Source organism: Hippopotamus amphibius, chromosome 8 (assembly GCF_030028045.1).
Source record: "Hippopotamus amphibius kiboko isolate mHipAmp2 chromosome 8, mHipAmp2.hap2, whole genome shotgun sequence".
Lineage (NCBI taxonomy): Eukaryota > Metazoa > Chordata > Mammalia > Artiodactyla > Hippopotamidae > Hippopotamus > Hippopotamus amphibius.
In genome coordinates, this window is record NC_080193.1 from 97,322,898 (window position 1) to 97,344,514 (window position 21,617).

Sequence of the window (21,617 nt, forward strand, 5' to 3'; positions counted from 1 at the left end):
TAGGACCCTTAGGTACACTGCTAACAAATAGAGCAGGCAGAAAAACTTCCCCCTCCTCACCTAGCATCCCTCCTGGTAATGACTCTTTCAGATTCCCATTAAGAGAGAAATTACTATTAGGCCCATCTCATCAAGTCCTAGCATTGGGAAAGCATTAGCAGAGCTCACTTTTTTGATGTGGACAAACTGACGGATATCCATGTCATCATCCCGGTTCTTGACATCAGGTCGGACTGTTTGAACAACCTGGCAGACTAGTGATACAATGATGTCCCTCCAAGATGGTGACAATGACTCATTATGGAGCAACTGTTGGAGTAGTGCCATCATGTGGTTATGATTAGCTGAACTACAAAAACGTTACAGGAAAGAAGTTTGCATAGTTAATACTACGAAAGATAATAGTTCTGAAGATGCAACAGTCTACAAAGAAATAAGTACATGAATTATAGCTCACAGATAAGATCTTCTTGGTCAATTTTATTTTTTCAGCATATCTACACCTTACTGATTTTGCACATAAAGAAAATCTGTGAGTATCTTCAATTAAGATGACCCATCTAATTCAATTAAATTTTAACACATAACTGACAATAGGGACAGACAAGCACAACTTAGGAGTCTTTGTTTTATAAGAAACTTCACCAGAACAGGCTTTATTTCCTAAGTAATGTTAGTATTTTTGACCTTATAAGGAAGAACTATGCATATGCCTATCAAGTCACTGAAGATTATAAAAATGGAGAATTAAAATTAAAAAGCTCACTGCCTTACAGCAACCTCTCCATGGCTTGTTTCTCTCCATTCTCCTCCCTCAGCAGCTCCAGGTTGTTATGATGCCAACCCAAAGGTGTGAAAGGCAGCTCTTTGGATTTTTCCTCAACTCGACGGTTAAATAGGGATTCTAAGTGTAAAATAAGAAATTATAGTTCATTGTCATGTTTTATACAATCTATTCATAGATTTAGAAATTGCCAACTTATCTTTTTAAATTTTTTAAGATAGCCAATTCAAATTGCTGGTGTAAAAAAAAGCAAGGACATGTTTAAATTCATAAATAAAAAAATTAAATCTCAGATCTTCAATATTTTCAACAGCCAAAATCAGAGACAGAAGTGTGAAAAGTAAATTTACATAAGCAACCAGGACTCTTAAGAAAATAATTTTATATGCAGCTTCTGAAAAGCAAATAAAATGAGATTTTTTTTTTACAGTCCTTTTATTTATTTGGGGACATTAAAAAACAAGGTGGTTAATTTTCCCTATAAAATCACAAACTGAAAACTGCATTCAACAGAAATCAGAATGCAAGCAAAACGTGATAGTGTGGGTGCTGAACTTTAAAGAGAAAAGCTCAGCTCTGATACATTTGAACCAGTACATGACAGTATAGAAAGTCTATTCAGACAATCCTTGCAGTGTTTCTTTTTCAATACTGGAACAAAAGGCTTTCTTTTTAACTGGCAAGACCTAAAAATTAACTGTAAAGAAATTAAAACATGGTAAATAACAACTTATGTAAAATTTTATAAATGGATCAAGACCAAAAAAAAAATGATAATACTAAATGCTTTGCTAAAAAGATGCTCACTAAATAATTCTTGGAAAATGTGACTGAATAAATGCAAAGTGGTGGGAAATGCTTGCAAAAATTCTCTAATCTTTCCCCTCTTAAAACAAACCAAACAAAAAGCTTTCAACTAATAAACAGTCCCACAGCCTACACAGTAAAGCCAGTGTCGATGACGAGTGAGGAACAAGCACTGCACATTTCCATTACATGAACCCCTGGTCTATAAACATCTAGTTGAACCAGATACCTGGAGGTGAATTTAGAAACACTGCTAAGTTATGACACCAGCTGCAAGTGGCTGCCCTTGCACCAGCTTGCCCCATCTTCTTCTTTGTGAAATCCTCTCATTATCTGAGGCCTAAGGTATAAGAGTGTTATGGACCAATTAAGTAAGTGTGTCTACACTCCACAGCGAGCAAAGTAGGGACAGGGTTAGAAAAGGCTTATAGTCTTCTATACTTCCTCTTGTCCCCAAGGAAACGATCAGCAGAATTAGTTCTTTATCTCCTTCTGTCCACTTCTCTTCCCAACTCCACAGGGCAAGCAGCATCCTTAATTGGATGAGATCTGCCTGTTGGCTTTTTGATAAACTTGACAATCACTGATGACATGTATATCAATACTTAATACTATATTCATGATATAGGAAAAATATAAACTATGCCTTTAAATGAATAAAATTCAAGTTCTATTTAAAAGCTTTCAAACAATTATTTTTCAGATCAGAAACCTGCTCTCAAACCAAGTTCACATGCTTGATTCTCAAGTCTCAAAGTAACTACACATACTAAAAACTGTGTTCCTGTGACACTAAAATAATCAAATACACTGTCATTACCTACTCTCCGCCTATCAATGTGCTAGCCCATGAACAAAAGAAACACCACCCCATGTATAACTTTTGATAAAATTACCTTTGATGAAGGCGTCACTTATTGAGAGCTGTTGTCCTCCATTGTCAGAAATCAAATACTCTGCATACCAGGAAGCGAGCAGAGAGAGGAGGAAGGAAAGGAGAAGCTTATGAGTATAGCATGCCAGCATAATTATACAGAAAACACACCCACACACAAACTATTACTCACACTAAACCCAACGCTGTGTGGCCAAGTCAGGAAAACTTTAGGCTAAAATGCCAGTCTATGACTTGTTCTACATACTTCATACTAAACTTGATAGACTTAAATTAATAACTCAACAGAACCTTGAAACAGTAGTGACAGATAATCTTCAACAGATCATTTTTCCCTTATCAAAACTGAACTGCCTTATGAAAACTTCAGATCGTCAGTAATTTGCATGACAAGCCTAAAAAGTTACTCTCTCATGTACAACCGTATTTACCTAATAAATAACAAGTTCAGATAGAGAAGCCATCTCATAAAACAATATAAGGGGGAGTTTTTTAAATTTCAGAATATAAGCTATAAAACAAATTTATAAAAAAGTGACAATGGCAGGGAATAAAGATATAACTCATCAGGGTTTATGTTAGTTTTAAATTAGTTTTAATTTTTCAAAAATTTGAACCAAACACTTCCCAACAGTTCTCAAAAGATAACTTCTGAACACACACTGAATGTGTTCTTTTAGAACTTCTAGAATATTAAATATTTTTCTTATAAGTGAAACTTATTCTTTACTTCCTCATGACGTTTTCTCTAGGTCTGTAACCAAGTATAGCTCAACAGAGGTTCTTTCTACCATGCAAATGTAACCACAATGCATTTTAAGTTCTGTAAGGTAAAGGTGCTTCACAAAATTCTTTCCAAGTAGATTTCATTTATAAACAAATGGGCTTCAAAAGTCAATGTGTTTATAAGCCAATATGCTCATCCTTCAAACAAGAAAGCAGAGAAAAAGATTTAGAAAGTTCAAGTGTGCCATGTCAAATACAATAAAAGCAAGTATTATGTAGACCAGTGAAAACAGATGTTATACTTTAATTCTATACCTCCCTCACAGAAATTAATAGTGCCAACCTCTATTTGTTCAACTAACGTGTAAGCTTTATTCTTCATTCTAAAGGATATATATTTATATAATTCCAGAAGCGATGGCGTTTCCCCATTTTATTATGAAAAAATTTCAAACATACAGAAAACCCACCTAGACTGAACAATTGTTAATGACTTGCCATATCTGATTTCTCTATGTGTGCTTTTTTCCAGACCATTTGAAATTACATATATCATGACACTAATATTTCAGCATGAATCTAAGGGCGTTCTCCTCTATAGCCATAATATTTACACACTTAAGAAAACTGACAATTTCTTAATATCATCGAGTTAGCCCATATTCAAATTTCTCTGTGTTTCCAAAATGCTTTAATAAAGGTTTTCTCCCCCTCAAACCTGGATGCATTAAGGTTCATGTATTACATTCTCTTCATTCTCTTTTAATCTAAAGTAGACCCCCTGCCTTTTTCTTTTTCATGAAGAGCCCAGGCCAAATGTCCTGGTGCACATCCCACATTCTGGATTTGATGGATTGTTTGCTTATGGTACTATTTAACTTGCTCTTATACCCCACATGTCCCTATAAATGGGACGTTAGGTCTAGAGGTTTGTGAAAGCCATGATTTGCACTTTCTTCTCTAGGTTCTACTTGCCAACTTTCCAAGAATGGTTCAGAATCCTGCTTCCTACACATAATAAAATATGTTTTAATTGCATAACTCTCCAAGACCAACAGTGAAAAATTAATCAAACCAGAAGGTCACACTGTCTCAGTTTTACAAGTTTCTGAAAATGAGGGGTTTGCTTACATAATATTAAAAAAAAAAAAAACCATGAGCAGTTTTTTTTCCTTAAATACAGGTATTTCAATCAATTTTATAAATTCAAATTTCCTCAGCCTTAAAAGCTAGTGGATAATCCCTAAGAAAAGATGTAATAAGTATTATCTTTAATGGAAAGGTAAAAAGCATTTATATTTGAAAATCAAAAGCAGAGTAAGTCTATTATTCTTTCACTTTCCTAACTAGATCACTCTGATGACCTTTATTTTCTGGTAACCAGTGTTCCTCTTAATCACAATGAAGAAAAAAATATTTATTGTATCTCAACTTCACAAGAAAAATAGAAAAAAAGAGTAATTCTTGTTAGTGTGCTAAAAACTAACACGAGAGAACTATGAAAGCTAGAACGTTTAGTAAGGGATTTATAAAGTCCTCAAATTACAGGCTCTCAAGGTTGCAAATGACCTAAGAGGTCAATCTAATAATTCTTTCTGGTATGTGTGTATACACATACATACAATGGAATATTACTCAGACACAAAAAAGAATGAAATCTTGCTATTTGTGAAAACATGGGTGGACCTAGAGGGTATTATGCTAGGTGAAATAAGTCAGAGACAGACAAATACTGCATGATTTCACTTACATGTTGGAATCTAAAAAACAAAACAAATGAACAAACAGAAACAGAGTTATATACAGAGAACAAACAGGTGATTGCCAGTGGGGGAGGAGAAAAGAATTAGGTTAAAGGAGATTAAGGGGTACACACTTCCAACTGCAAACTAAGTCATGGGTATAAAATACACAGTGTGGGGAATACAGTCAATAACTATGTAATATCTTTTTATGGTGACAGATTTTAACTAGACAACTGGTGGTCATTTCAAAATACATAGAACTATGGAATCACTATGCTATATAATAGCTGTAGGTCAATTACACTTCAAAAACAAACTGAGAAAAAAGAGATCAGATTGGTAGTTACCAGAGGAAGGGGCTGGGGGAGGGGGACAAACTTCCAGTACTAGGCACGTAATGTACAACACAATAAATACAACTTACACTGCTTTATGTCAAATATGAAAGTTGTTAGAGTAAATTCACAAAGAAAAAAAATTTTCTATTTAATTTTGTATCTATGTGAGATGATGGATGTTCACTAAACTTATGCTGTACACCTTAAACTTATACAGTGCTTTATGTCAACTGTACCTCAGTAAAACTAGAAAGGGAAAAAAAAACAACCATCAAGCATTCTCTATCTCTTCATTACCTTGGACTTCACTTCCTCTTAACAGTGAATGTTCTTTCCTGGTAAGATTATCTTGACAGAGGTTTTTTAAAAAAAAAAAAAGCTTCAATTAACAGTATATCAACTTCCCCACATAACTGGCCTAATTTTTCTTTCTTTGTATCACAATTTAAAAAATCTTTCCCAAGATATCCTTGGCATTGCCTCCAACCTCCAGTGAAATCTGGACTTCTGCTATCCTGCCACTTCTCTAAAAGCACTGGCCCCTCTCTCAGACTGATCCTCTCACAATTTTCACAGAAAAAATTTTTTAAAGGTTGAGATCAGAAAGTTTCCAGAGGAGTCATGATGGTTTTTTCAACTGTAGGTGCTTCCCCTTTAATTTTCCTCAGAAATGCCATCTGAGGTAGTATTGCCAAAATGTCATTATCAGAGCCTTTTATTCCATTCTTCTGCCAACATTATGAAGCTAGGCTTCCTAAAGCAAATGCCACCTTTTGCTATTATGAATTCCATGATGACAGGTCACTTTCTTCATGATTTTCAAAAGTTCCTTAACTTTCCAAGAGATGAAATCATCAGCAAGTCAAAAATGTCTTTCACACTCTACTTTCAGCACGATGAAACTGCCAACAAATGTGTGCAGAGGACAGACACCTTCCGCCATGACAGATCATCCCACCACTGAACCACATCTGCCATTTATATTACAAAAAGCCACACCTTCCATGTGACCACACTCTACAGTTAATTCTCACACTAGCGCCACCTCTGCTTCACTGTCCTTTCATACTCACCCAAACGTCTGCCATCATTTTTCCAATTTCTGCTTTGAGGATTCCCACAAAGATGTGGATTTTTCTCACACCCTCTCTAAGTTTCTACTCTTAAATAAGATATACCTTTTTATTATTATACCTTAAATGCCATTTTACCACCTTTTGACGATAATAGCTCATATTGACAGTTACGAGAAATCTTTGTAGAAATGTGAATTCGTTTCCAGTTAGTTTAGCATAGGTATTTAAGTTCAAAAGCGTCTCTCTTCTGAACATATTCTTTGCTGAAGCAGCAAAGAATTAGGCAAGAACTTCAGATCTAAGTAAGGAGACAATTCAAATTTAGAGTGCAAAATATTAACAATTCAAACTACAGGTGAAATCATGGAATAAATTGCTTCATCTGTAGAATTATGATTTTTCAGTTACTGTAACATAATGAAATGCCACAATTACTTATTTACCTCTTTTTTTTTTTTTTTTTGTGCAGGCCATGACCAGGGATCAAACCCGTGTCCCCCTGCTGTGGAAGTGCAGAATCCTAACCACTGGACCACCAGGGAATTCCTAATTATGTATTTTTTAATTTGTTTACCTTTACTAACGCCACTTTAGAACTAAAATTTAAACAGGCTTTTAATTATATCCAACAAAGTAAACCTCATCATCCAATTTTTGGAAAAGCATTTCATTTCTATGTACTGCTATGTTAGATTTTAGTAATGGTTGACCTTATTTTTCCTTTTATACCAAGGAATTATTGCCTCAAATAAGACAGCTAAAGGAATGAATTTGTTTTGCATTAGAGAATAAAACTTTTTTATAAATACAGCATATACACAATAAGCATTTTAAATTAGAGTAGAAAGATATTTTGGAATGTGTGAATGTTTTTCGCCAATCTAGTTCAAGCATCTGGAAAGGTTTAGTGAAATACTATGCTACTGGGTAACAGCATAAGCAAATAGGCTTTAAAATATTAAATGAAGAAAGAGAAATGAATAGAGCAGAACATCCATGTTATAAATGCAAAGAAACGCCACCTTGGAAGTTGCACATTATGCTAAGGGAAAAGCAGTCAGATGTTGTTCCCTTTAAAGACGACAAGGTTTAAACGGAGCGTGGTGGTACTAAGGGAGAGAACAAGAAATAAAAGGAACCAGAACCAACCAAAAAAAAAACATGTGGGGAAGAGGTGTGGGGAAAATGAAAAAGGGTGGACCAACACCCACACCAAATCCCCTCAGCCATAGGGGTCAGAGGAAGCCGGAAGGACAGGCTGGCTTGAGATCTCTCCAGCCTGTGTTTGGATTCCAGATGGTGACTACCTCCTACCTTTCTGGTCAGCAGGGTGAGGGGGCACATGTGGGTACTTGGAGGGCTTCTTGATATGGAAGTTCACGTTGTCCAGCTCCACGTTCAGGCTGATAGAAGCGGCTGAGTCACTGTCCACTGTGGACTGGAAACTGCTGACTGATGTGCGCTTGCTAGGACTGGCAGAATCTTTTAGTGTTGGGGAGGGGAAAGAAATATAGGGAGAGGAGGGGAGTAAAAATGGGTTTCATCAGGGTATTGGAGGAAAGGAGAAAAATGGTTTTTTTTTAATATACAAGCCCAATGTGCAATACCAAAATGGATACAGTATTTTCAGATACTTCTGTGTAGACTTAATAAAATTTGAGCAAGTTAAATACAAAATGAATTTTTTAAATGAAGAAATATATTGGAGGTTCTGCAGAGAGAAGGTCTGATACCACAAGTGAAGAGGTGAGAAAGTTGTCTACTGCAATATTATTAGCTCGGAGTTATTTTTAAGCTGCTGCAAACTAAAGACTATGGCGAAATCTGAAAACACCAGTAGCCTAACAAGTTGGTTTCTTAAGAAAATACTGTATCTAGGACAAAGATTGCTATCAGATATTGTGTACATGTAGTTGGAGCCATCTCCCCTAAGTCTTAAAAGCAGGATTGTTTCAACTAAATAAACAAAACACTCATTTTATCACACATACACATAAATGATTCATACACACTAAAATGTCAGAAAGTGAAACTCACTGGTCAAATTATCGTCACCTTCTTCAGCTATCTGCTCTGTGTCGCTGTCATCAAACTTTATGTCTTTAAACCAGGAGGGCTCAGAGTGTCCTTCCACAGAATTCACTGAGTCACTGTCCGGAGAAGGGGTCTCGGAAAATTCTGTACTCTGAAAGGGTCAAGACAGGATCCAAGCAACTGACCCTCAACGGTAACAATGTTGAGGTCATCACACTACAAATAAATTCTAGCCCAATATTTGTATAAGCCTAACCACTGAATAAATTTATGTAAAAATAAACAAATTAATAGAAATTAAGTTGTACACCAGCATCATGCTGGAAATTCCACTCTTAAAATTATAATATTCATGAATCAGTAGGTTTAAAGGCAGCGTATTATGAACAAATAATATACAGATTTTACAGCATTTCATTTCATCTTTTATTCCTGAGAGTGAAGATGGCTTAGAATTTACCTTGTGCGAACGCAAGGACACACCCTGGAAAATAACTGTTAGATTTTTAACACGTAACACCACACCAGTGTTTTGGATCATTTGTCTTCTCTAACCATTGAGTTTCTAGTTTTAGTTCACAAAGGTGTTACTAAATATTATTTTTATCAAATTAGCATAAAAAGTGAAAGTATATCTTTTAAAACTTCTATCTTTAAGTAATTTCCACTTCCCTAATTACAGTAAAAAAAAAAACAGAAAAGAAAAAGAATATTTGGACTCTGAGTTTGCCCATGCATCTCCATATGTACTTTGCTTTTCCAATAAACTTTTTACTTTTCTCTTTAAAAAAAAAAGAAAAAATATTCACCATTTTACCACTGTTGTACAATTTAATACCGCTATAGAGTCAAAATCTATCACAGCAGTAACATTAAATTTTTTCAATTATTTTATTACTTATACTCCCTCTTAGTCCTAAAAAGACAGACATAATAAAACTAAAAAACACTGAAAATAACCAATATTACAAAGCCAAGCTCAAGAAAAGCCACACCACTGCAGTGTTTCGATTCCAATGGGTTTTTCATAAACTCCACCGACCAAGTAAAAATGTTTTAACTTTCCTCAAATGGCAGGGAAAACATGTAAACACTTAGAAAAGCGTATCTTTGGGTAACTCAACTATTTTTTATTCCCACTGATAAAGAAGACCTGGCAACAAAACTCACTATATTCTCATTAGCAGTACCACTGAACCCTACCTGCAGCGGTCTGTACAGCGCGTATTCATCCCTGAAGAGCTGGTCATGATGACTGACACAATCCAGCCAACGTCCATCCACCATTGCCTGTCCAATTGCTATAGCTTGTGCCCTGAATCAAGACCAACAAAGATGAAAACTTTTAAAAGAATGATTTTACAAGATGAGACACAAACTGAATTTTTTTCCAATCTTATCAGAGTCGGAATTTCAAATGGTCCATGGATAGGTGAGTGATAAAACAAGAGAGACTTGAAGCTAAATTAGAAGATTTTCCCAGGTACCATAGTAAAGGAGAACCTACGGATAAGGCAGTCCCAACAAAACCTAATTTCAATTACACGAACATTTGCAAGTACTCAATGCACGCATACCCCTGTACTTAACTAGAGGAGTAAAAAAGTGGTGAGACTAGCATGGCTCCTGTCCTCAAGGAGCTTACAGTCTTTGATGAGAAGACAATACCAATTACAGATAAAGGTATAAAATGTATATCTATATATATATACATGAAATAAACACTTAACAAATCACATTGATATCGCAGTTCACAATTTACCAAATACTTTAGCCCAAATTATTTCATTCTCACAGCTTCTTCACAGGATCATATATTTTCCTCATATTAGAGCTGAGAGGTCAAGCTTCAAAGAGACTGAATAACCTGACAAAGGTCACAAAACTAAAAAGAAATACAATCCAAACTGGAACCCAGGGCTTCACTGCTTACAGCTGTTTCTTCTCTTCCTACATACTTGTTTCTTTCCACGAGAGGAAGAGTAGTTAATCTAAGGAAGTAGAAAAGCCAGGCGACGCATTACCCTGAAAGGCAACAGAACCTATCTTTCTCACAGATGATTTGTGAGGCGGGCTAGGACACTCCAGGTGTGGCTACCGGACCCAAGTCTCAAGACAGGTTGAAAGTTCAGATTGGGGAGCAGTAGCAGGAGAATCCGCTGTGGCCTTAGGCTGTAGCTACATTCCCCAATCCTGCTTAACTAGAGCTCTGGGCTTCGGGAAGTACTGCACATTTCTGCTTTTAATAAATAAGGTAAACTGTGACCCCACTTGGCTCCTTGCATCTATTCTCTACTGATTACAACCCAGAAGGGAGGAGGGTTGAGTAATCAGCACCCCAAACACCAAATACAGAAAACAAACAGCACCCAGCACCCCACTCACAAAGACACGTGCTCCCTTCATATCTACAATGACATCATTAAACATAAATTCATAAATAATATCAAAAAGTCTCCCTTAAACTCCATTACCTTGTCGCAATGTGTCCATTTCGGATTAACCAGTTGACTAAGTCCTTGCCTACAATGCAGTTGGGGTGCGTTCTCAGCCAGTAGCGGTGATCCTGGAACTCCATTCCGCTACTGTGATGGCAGATTTTTTTCCACAGGTCTTTTAACTGAACACTGTCCTGAAACCACATTAGGAGCAAGTAATTACTCCTGAGGAAGAAGCTATACACCTCTGCAGACTCCTTCCTTTGACTTTTAGATTCATAAAAGGAAACAATTCAGATTTTTTTGTCAGAGCTAACTTCATGATTTTTTTTTAATTTTTATTGGAGTATAGGCAATTTACAATGTTGTGTTAGTTTCAAGTGTACAGCCAAGTGAATCAGTTATACATACACATATACCCATTCTTTTTTTTTTGATGTCATAGCTAAATTACATGATTTAATAGAAATGACACATGCATGAGGAACAGCATGAACTCAGCTCATCTATTTCAAACATAACTTTTTCTCTTGGGGGGAAAAAAAAAATCCCAAATAATTTTTTTTTCAGTCAATGACACATATTATCAGTCTCCTGATTATCTAAGCACAAAATTTCACACTTCTCTTTGGAGAAGGGAAAATGAAAAGGAGGGAACAGTCAATCACATTAATCTAAAGTAACTGTTTCTGTAGCTTTCACCCTACCAGATTCTTACCATTCTCACCTATACCCAACTGCCAGGTGAATTTCCTAGAGAAGGGCCATCAGGGAATCACTCCCTGCTCAAAAAAACTTCAACACTGCTCAGCACTTACAGGTTCAAATCTAAAACTTATGAAGACTAAATTCACCACCATCCACCAAGCAGCCCCAGATAACTTTCCATTCTCACTGCCCACAGAATTGAATCTAATAACCCTCCCAACCTCTCCCAATTAATAAATCCTATTTCAGTCCACAGAAAGTGCCATGCTTATTCTCACCTCTACATCTTTTGAATTATAAACTTGAGGACAGAAGCCGTATCTTCCATTTCTTTGTCACTCTTATGACTGAATAGAGTATTTTACAAAGATAAATTCAATGAACAACTGATTACTACCTACTTAAACATATAATATGAAATGTCTGAAAAGTATTGCATGTGTATAAGAAACATGTTCCAAAGTTTAAACAGCAATCTGGGACCTAACTCAAAAGCTAAGCTCCATGGAAACAACCTAAATGCCCATCATAGATGAATGGATAAAGAAGATGCGGCACATATATATATATAATGGAATACTACTCAGCCATAAAAAGGAATGAAATTGAACTGTATGTAATGAGGTGGATAGACCTAGAGACTGTCATACAGAGCGAAGTAAGCCAGAAAGAAAAACAATACCATACGCTAACTCACATACATGGAATCTGAAGAAATGGTACTGATGAACCCAGTGACAGGGCAAGAGTGGAGATGCAGATGTAGAGAATGGACTTGAGGACATGGGGCTGGAATGGGAGACTAAGGGGAAGCTGGGATGAAGTGAGAGCGTAGCATAGACATATACACACTACCAAATGTAAAATAGATAGCTAGTGGGAAGTTGCTGTATAACAAAGGGAGATCAACTCCATGATGGGTGATGCTTTAGAGGGCCAGGACAGGGAGGGTGGGAGGGAGTCGCAGGAGGGAGGGGATATGGGGATATATGTATAAATACAGCTGATTCACTTTGGTGTACCTCAAAAACTGGTACAAGAGTGTAAAGCAAATATACTCCAATAAAGAGCTTAAAAAAAAAAAAAGTTAAGCTCTGGTATCTGAATTCTGATCTTGCCAGATGAAAGTGGTCAAGATAATGTTAACGTAGCATATGAGCATGGAATGCGTGGCTGATTTCAGGTGATCCTAATAAAAACTTAAGCAAATTATTTCATATATTTAATTCATATGCTAACTGGGTATTTCATTAGTATTTGTCTTAAAAAAAGAAATCCATGAGATAAACATTCTTTATGCTCAAAACTTGCAATGCATCAAAGATACTGGACCGGTACCAGAAGAATTTTGCGTTCATCCTCAGTGATCTCTGTCCTAACATATGTTCGGTTAGCCTGGGGACTGACAGATGTCTCATATGACGGTACCATGGGAGACCCAGATCGATCCAGTGACAGGTTAGTAATGCTGGCCGATCTGGAAATAAAAACAGAAAGTGAAAACACAGTTGTAAATTCTTCATCAATAAACAGAATTACAGTAAAAGTTCATTTTTAAGTATACGGTTACTTGCCAACGTTAAGGGCACTTTTAAAAGTACTTACGATGGTTATACATGATACTATCACTGTGGAAGCTGGGAGAAGAGTAACCAGAAATTCTGCAATAATTTCAACTTTTATGTTAGTTCTGCAATAATTTCAAATTAAGTTTAAAAGAAAGTCATTATGAAAAGACTATAGGAAAAAAAATAGATGTAGTTCATATAGCACGAACATCTCAAAGGAAATAGATATAAACTCTTCTTTAAATGTTGAAAATTAGGGTGTTTTCTTTTTTTAAATGATGAATATAAAGCATCACAGTCTAAATGCAGAAATAATCTTGCAGATCAGGGATGGGAAATTATGGCTCACAGGCCAAAAAGTTTTTGCATAACTAACAAGTTTTTTTTTTAGTTGAGCATCTATAATGTTCTGATGACAGGAAACACACTAATTTTGAACCCCAACTCAGCAAAATGTCATCCCCCCCCAAAAGAATTCCTTTTTTCTCATTAGTAGACCTATGTTAAAAATATTGTCCTCAATTATTATTATATTTTGAATTTGATCAATAAAAAAGGAAGTGAAAATTTATTTCTTCTCTTGGTATATAAGTACTTACACGATATCCTTTTTTTTTTTAAATAGGAAAAAATTTTTATTTCTAAAGTTTACAGTCAATCATTAGGTACAATATCCTTAGTTTTGCTTCCTGTAAATGATTTACAAGTGGAATATCAATAAGTTACCAGATAAGGGACTTGTAAATGGAATATCAATAGCAGCAAGCTTTTATTTATAAATAAACTTCAGCTAGAAATTTAGTTAGCTTCCACATAGGAAAAATGAAACCCAATTTTAGCTTCTATATAAAGGATAAAAGGTAGAAGCATCTACAATGTGTTCAAGTCACTCTCAGGGTGTATCCTCCCTCATTTACTCTCATAGAATCCTATGGAATAAGTACAAGATCCATTCTACAGATAAATAAATCAAGAACCAGAGATTAAGAAATCTGTCTAACTCAGCTAATAAATAACAGGACTGCCATTCAAACCAGGTCTCAATAGAAAAACTGCCCTCCTAGCATAAAGATACTTTTAGAAAAATTTAAGGAACTATTCACAGGTTTACAACAGGTTTAACAAAAAAAATCATTCTTAATGGTTAATGAGAAACCCTGATATCAAATAAATATAGTCTATAAACAAGACTTCTCAAATAACCAGTTATTCATGTCGGCATATTCTTTTAGTGAAAAGTTGCCACTATGTCTTATTCAACAGATTAAAGTCTCTTGTCCAACATGTGCATTATCCATGCATTCTGCTTCTCTAAGAGTCCGTCACCCCTACATATATTCTGATAAAGTGGCAACAAGAGTAAAAGAAAACTAGTCAGTTTTGTTGTCAAATATTCAAATAAGTAGCCTAGTGGTAAGAATGCAAGCTAAAATTTTATTTAGAGATGGTAACTCACTTCCTAAAGACATACATCAATCTTAGCATCAATTCAAAACACACAGATATATCATAAACTAGCACAGCTATCTCTACATTTATACACGTGCCTACAGGAATACTGTAATTTGTCTCACCTTTTAAAAAACTGTCTTGACTTCAGTCTTCTAGTGCATTCCCCTGTTTCAGTATAACAAAACTCCTGTCCCCAATTCTTCTTCCACTCTCTCCAGAACCCCGAACAACCCACTGAAATTGCCTATACCAATGTTACTGTTAAATCCCATAGTCAGTTTTCACTCCTCATCTCATTTGACATATCAGCAAGATAACTCCCTCTTCCTTGAAATACAATACTTTCTTCACTTGGCTATTAAGACAACACACTCTCCTGACTTCCTTTCACCTTATCACTGGTCTCTCCTTCTCAGTCTCCTTTTCTGGTTTCTCTTCATTTCGCCAATCTCAGCCCTTGGTCCCTAATTCCTCACTTTCCACACTCACTCTTTTGATGATCTCCACACAGGTTCATAGTTTTAAATACCATCCACATGATAACAACACCCAAATTTATATCTCCAACTTGTACCCCTCTCCTGAACTCTAGATTTACACATTCAACTATTTGATATCTCAGCTGGATGTCTAGAAGCATCTATCTCAAATTCAAGATATCTAAATGTTCCTCCCCCACTTCCCCATATCAATAAACGGCAATTCTGTCCTTTCAACTGCTCAGGCAGGAACAAGGCAAGGATGTCCTCTCAACATTTATTTTCAAAATCATACTGGAAGCACTAGCTAATGTAATAACACAATAAAAGGTAATAAAAGGAATACGGAATGGGAAAGAAGAATTAAAACTGTCTTTCTTCACAGATGGCATGACCATCTATGTAAAAATCTGAAAGCATCAACAAAAAAAACTCCCAGAACTACAGCGAGGCTGCATGATGCAAGGTTAATATACAAAAGTCAGTCACTTTCCTATATAACAGCAATGAACAAGTGAAATTAAAAATTAAAACACATTACCATGTACAACAGCACCTAAAAAAATGAAATACTTAGGTGTAAATCCAACAAAATATGTACAAGATCTGAATGAGGAAAACCACAAAACTCTGATGAAAGATAAAGAACTAAATTAATGGAGAAATAGTCATTGTTTATGGATAGGAAGACTCAATATTGTCCTGGTGTCAAGTTCTTCTCAACCTGAGCTATAGATTCAATACAACCTCAATCAAAATCCCAGCAAGTTATTCTGTGGATACTGATAAACTGGGACTCTCAGGTTTACATGTTGAGGCAAAAGACCCAGAATAGCCAACAAAATATTGCAAGAGAAGAACAAATCAGAGGACTGACACGATCCAATTTTAAGACTTACCATAAAGCTATAGTAACCAAGACAATGTGGTACTGGTGAAAGAACAAACAGATAAGTGGAACAAAACAGAGAGCCCAGAAAGAGATCCACATAAATATAGTCACTAATCTTTGATGAAGGAGCAAAGGCAATACAATGGAGCAAAGACAGCCTTTACAACAAATGCTGCTGGAACAACTGGACATCCACTCGCAAAAAAATTAACATAGACACATACCTTGTACTTTTCTAAAAAAAATTAACTCAAAATGAATCACAGACCTAAATGTAAAACGTAAAACTAACTCCCAGAAAATAACATAAGAAAAAATCCAGATGACTTGGGGTATGGAGATGACTTTTTAGATACAACACCAAAGCATCATCCATGAAAAAAACTGATAAGCTGAACTTCATTAAAATTAAAAACTTATGCTCTGCAAAAGACAACAGCAAGAGAGTTAGAAGACAAGCCAGAGACTAGGAGATAATATTTGCAAAAGACCCACCTAACAAAGGATGATTATCCAAAATATACAAAGAACTCTTAAAACTCAACAAGAAAACAACTCAATTAAAAAATCGGCCAAAGACTTAGACAGACACCTCACCAAAGAAGGTATACAGATGGCAAGGAAGGAAGCATATGAAAAGATGTTCAACATCACGTCATTAGGGAAACGCAAATTAAAACAATGAGAGAGCATTACACACATTAAGCTGACAAGGATGTGGAACAACAGAACTCCCATTCAACGCTGGAGGGAATGCAAAATAATACAACCATTTTGGAAGACAGTTTGGCAGTTTGTTACAAAACTAAACATACTCTTAACCATAGGATCCAGCCATCACACTCCTTGGTATTTACCCAAATGAAAGAAAAACACATCCACACGAAACGTACACATGGATGTTTATGAAGCCTTATTCATAGCTGCCAAAACTTGGGAGCAACCAAGATGTCCTTCAGTAGGTGAGTGGATAAATATTAAACTTGTCACTTCCAGACAATGGAATATTCTTCAGTGCTGAAAAGAAATGAGCTACTAAGGCAAAAAAAAAAACACATGAAGAAACTGAAATGCATATTACTAAGTGAAAGAAATCAACCTGAAAAGATTCTATACTATATGATTCCAACTATGTAACATTTTGGAAAAGGCAAAACTATGAAGACAGTAAAAGATCAGTGGCTGCCATGGGTTGAGAGGGGAGGCAGGGATCAATAAGCAGAGCTCAGAGAATTGTTAAACCCTGAAACTATTCTGTGTTTTACTACAATGGTGAATATACGTCATTACACATCTGTTCAAACCCATATAATGTACTACACCAAGAGTGACCCCCTAATGTAAACTACAGACTTGGGCGATAATGCTGTGTCACTGTAGGTTCATCAGCTGCAACAAGACACCACTCTAGCGTGAGATGGTTATAGTGGGGGAGGTTGTAGGGAGCAGGAGGTATGGGGGAACTCTGTAGTTTTTAGTCAATTCTGCTGTGAACTTAAAACTACTCTACAAAATGAAGTTTACAATTTTTTTTCTAAAGAAAAGGATGATATCATCCGCAACTTGCTCTCAAATAGTCCAGAAAAGAAAAAAAAAAAAAAAAAAGTACAAAGCAAATGGGCAAAATGTAAATTAATGAACCTTAATGAAGAATATATGAAATTTTATTTTACTCTATTTCTTCCAACTATTTTGCAAGTATAAAAAAATTTTTTCAGGGACTTCCTTGGTGGCACAGTGGTAAAGAATCCGCCTGCCAATGCAGGAGACATGGGTTTGATCCCTGGTCTGGGAAGATCCCACATGCCATGGAGCAACTAAGTGTTTGTGCCACAACGACTGAGGACCTCGCGCCTAGAGCCCGTGCTCCACTCAAGTAGCCCCCACTCACCACAACTAGAGAAAGCCTGCATGTAGCAATGAAGACCCAAATGCAGCCAAAAATAATAAATCAATTAATTTAAAAAATTTGTTTTCAAAATAAATAAAAAACTAAACCCTCCAATGGCTTCCCATCTCCCTCATTAAACGACAAAGTCCTTACAATGAACTGTAAGAAGGTTCTACTCCTGGTACATAGGACTCCTTGTTATTCCCTGCCAGGCAGGTTTCCTCTCAGGAATTAGCTACTCTCCGTTTGTCTGGTAAACTCCTCTACAAAATCTCCACATGGCTTACTCCCTCACTTCCTCATGTCTCTGCTCAAACATCACCATTTCCGTGAGATCTTCACTGACCACACTATTCAAAATTCCAACCTCCTCCCCTATTCCTTATGCTTTTGTGTGCTTTAAATTTTTGTCTGTTTGATTCACTGTTGTACTACAAGTACCTAGTTTGTAGGTACTTTTAATTACTTTTTGAAAGAATAAACTGAAAATATGTTAAACCATGGTGAGGCAGATGTCTAGTTCTTTAGGCTTATAACCACTTACCAATTAATCTTATAATAAGGGAAGTATTTTTGGTGGGGAAGTGTGGATGTTAGTAAGACTCTAGTAGATTAGAAAGGAGAAGGAACGTGTGCAGGTATAGAACAATTATAGGCTATTATTTTAAGGAATCTGGCTAAGAAAATAAATTAAGACTATAGATAACTAGAGGCAAAACACAAAGGAAGGATTTTGTTTGTTTGTTTTTGATAGGTAAGACGTGAGTTTGTTTAAATGCAGACAGTAAGGAGTCAGCAGAGAGAAGTGGAAGATAAGAACATTAACAGGGTAATTAATAAAAAATAGTAAGGGATGAGAAGCAGAACACACATGGAGAACCAGAGGTAAAGAGGAAAAGGATGAGTTCCAACTGTAATCAAGCTGGTAAGTGACGCTAAGAGTTGAGGACATCCCCTTCCGTTATCTCCCTTCTTTGCTGTGTAACTGAAAATGAGGTCACCTGCTAAGCCAGGAGAAGGATGAAAGTTCTGAGATCTGAAGCCAGCAGAGAACAGTAGAAAAGGGCCACTGAGAGAATGCAAGTGACAGCTGACTAGCAAAAAGGAAACAGTTTAATTCAGCTTTTAGAGCTAAGAAAGTATATAACAACCAATCCCATCCATTTTATGTTTGTTCTTCTCATTACTATAAAAAAGAAAAACCAGATACAGAACACAGTGTTTCATTTGGCAGTTTACCTATTTCGGGCAGGAGATTTCCCAGCATCCTCTTGAACAGATACAAGTCTTGTTGAGAGAGCAGTATTTGAGGAGTCTGGATGAATCAAACTATAAAGAAAATAGGAAAATACTGAGATAATTTAAGAGAATTAAAGGCAAATCCAATTTCAATAAAGTGCTTTAACATTTAAAAGCAGGTTGTTTTTCTGCAATAATGAGCTTCTGGGTCATTTTTGTTTTCCTCTTTTAGTTAAGGTGGAAACAGGATGGGTTTTGTCTTAAGCATATCAAATACCAAAAGACCAATAAAGAGAGTTTATTAAGAATAATGGGTGTCAATAAAATAATAAAATTGGCTGGATGAGTGACTTATAGAGCTCCTTCTCACATCACATATACAAGATTGAAGTGCTTGGGGTGGGGGAATCCTGAGTTCAGATATTTTATTCTCAGTCCCTATAACTAAGTGGAATACCACTGCAGGGTCAGACAAACTTAGGTCCAAGTGCAGGCTCTACCTCTTACTAGCTATGTGACCTTGGGCACATTATTTAATCTCTCAACTTCAGCACCCACATCTGTCAAAAGAAGAAAGCAGTGCCTACCACAGAGATACGATGGCTAAAAGAGAATGAACATTAAACAATCAGCACAGAACCTAAAGTTATTCTCCCTTTGACATCTATCCTGCATCTCTCAGGAAGCTTTCAAACCTCGTTTGTTTTATTAAATCACACTTGCCAATTCTGGGCTCACACAACAGGGCCAGGCATCCACATGGCATTGCTTACTGAAGTAAGAACTGAAGAATCCCTTTACTTTTTTTCCTGTTCATTAAATGTAAGATCAATCTTTAGAACTTATAAAATATATTCAAGGTATAAAGAATCATGATGCCACAAACACCAATGCACCAACCAAGCAATTTAAGAAAAAGAACATTACCACCGACTCTGAAGGGCTTATTTATTCCCCCCAACCTAATCCCATTCCCTTCCCTGTCCCTAATGAAACTACTGCTGTAAATTCTATATTTATCATTCTCTTCCTTTTCTTTAAGTTTTCCATGTTTGTATCCCTAGTGTATTCATTTTGTATATTTTTGAGCTCTCTACAAGTAATCACTGGCTATATTATATGTGACCTTCTCTTCTCCACATAATATCCCCGAGATTCACACATGTTGAATGTAGCTGTAATTTATTCATTTTTCACTTTTGTCTAAATTCATTGGTTACCTACTAATTCCTCACTCCATTAAGGGGCAATTGAGAAAATAACATAAAGATGCTAGTTAAAACTTCAAGCACTCTGACATAGCCAGATTTGGCATGACGCATGAGAAAATTATTTAAAGAAAAACAATCAGAAACTGATGGACCTAGGATTCTAATTCAAACAATTTCAGGTAACTTCCAAGAAAGAGTTAGCAACATCCTCCACTACCAGAAGTGTAGCATATTTAGACATATGAAAAAAGATGAAATGTTCCTTAGGAAGGAAAAAAATCTAATTTCATTTGCAAATATAAACAAAAATCTTATGAGCATCCTCCTCCTCAAAGAAGGCTACATTAGAAATTATTAATCTAAATAACTTCTGTTGCTTACTCAACAAATACTATCAGATCGCATATATGCCATACACTGTTCTTGGTGCTGCGCGCAGAACAGTGAACAAGAAAGATAAAGTCTTGTGGAGCTAACATTCTTATTAGCCAACATTATCACTCTCCATAAACATCTGTGGTCCTTCCTGAGGCAAGCTGAGAAAAAAGGAGGAAACAGTGTATTTGCAGGAAACAACTCAAAGAAGTTAGACGTTAACTTAAAGACCTCTTAGGTCACAACACTATCGGTATTTATCAAATATAAATAAAATTATATTCAAGTGACAGTACCTTTGCCAGGCAAAGTCATCCTCTAAAAATATGTTGCGGCTGGCTTTTCTACTCCCTACAGGTGTTCGGGGTTCACTCGGATCAAGTACAGACACAGAGGAAGCAGAATCTGAAAGAGCATTCAAGTCTTCACCAATGGAATTACTGTCTGTAGAGTGAGCATAACTTAAGGCTATTTTTCTACAGTATGTACAGGCTCGGAGGTCCCCTAGAGGGGAAAAAAAGAAGAAGAAAATTAAGCAAAATATAACCAATATATTACTTACCAGCACACATTAAACCCTTGGGTTAATAGTCTAATAACAGGGAACTGTCTTTAAGTAAAGACTACCCAAAAAAAGACATTTTTTAAAAGTGAAGTAACTTTGTTAGCTCTATTATATATTTTAAAAACCATCATTATGCTAAATGCATCCAGGTATCCAAATTACCTCAAATATTTGTAACAAGAAAATATGACTCAAGGTACTAGAAAACTCTGCTCAAAGAATATTTCTCAAGATTCTAAAAGTGAAGTGAGTAATCTATCAGAGACAGGAGGGTCAAGAAAAAAAATTTTTTTATTGAGTACATAAACCAACACAAATAGAAGCAACACTTTTTCCCTAGGTGACAAGTAAGGAGGAAAATGTTATTTAGTTCTCTATGTGAAGCCATGAAGAG

General features: G+C 36.0%; 1 protein-coding gene across 10 annotated transcripts in view; it reads right to left on the reverse strand.

The window, feature by feature from the left end:
- Positions 1 to 21,617, reverse strand: part of PIKFYVE (phosphoinositide kinase, FYVE-type zinc finger containing) — a 76,525-nt gene that overhangs the window by 41,697 nt on the left and 13,211 nt on the right. For 6 of the 10 annotated variants that reach the window (XM_057745042.1, XM_057745044.1, XM_057745043.1 and 3 more), the window contains 10 exons: positions 20,955 to 21,162; positions 19,073 to 19,162; positions 12,890 to 13,028; positions 10,880 to 11,037; positions 9,609 to 9,720; positions 8,409 to 8,556; positions 7,686 to 7,853; positions 2,488 to 2,547; positions 775 to 904; positions 169 to 349 (listed from right to left, as the gene is read on the reverse strand). In XM_057745042.1, the coding sequence (XP_057601025.1) occupies positions 169 to 349; positions 775 to 904; positions 2,488 to 2,547; positions 7,686 to 7,853; positions 8,409 to 8,556; positions 9,609 to 9,720; positions 10,880 to 11,037; positions 12,890 to 13,028; positions 19,073 to 19,162; positions 20,955 to 21,162 (1,394 nt within the window). Of the gene's footprint in view, positions 1 to 168; positions 350 to 774; positions 905 to 2,487; positions 2,548 to 7,272; positions 7,854 to 8,408; positions 8,557 to 9,608; positions 9,721 to 10,879; positions 11,038 to 12,889; positions 13,029 to 19,072; positions 19,163 to 20,954; positions 21,163 to 21,617 lie in introns of those variants that run through there. The other 4 variants (XM_057745046.1, XM_057745045.1, XM_057745049.1 and 1 more) reach the window with 2 other exon arrangements.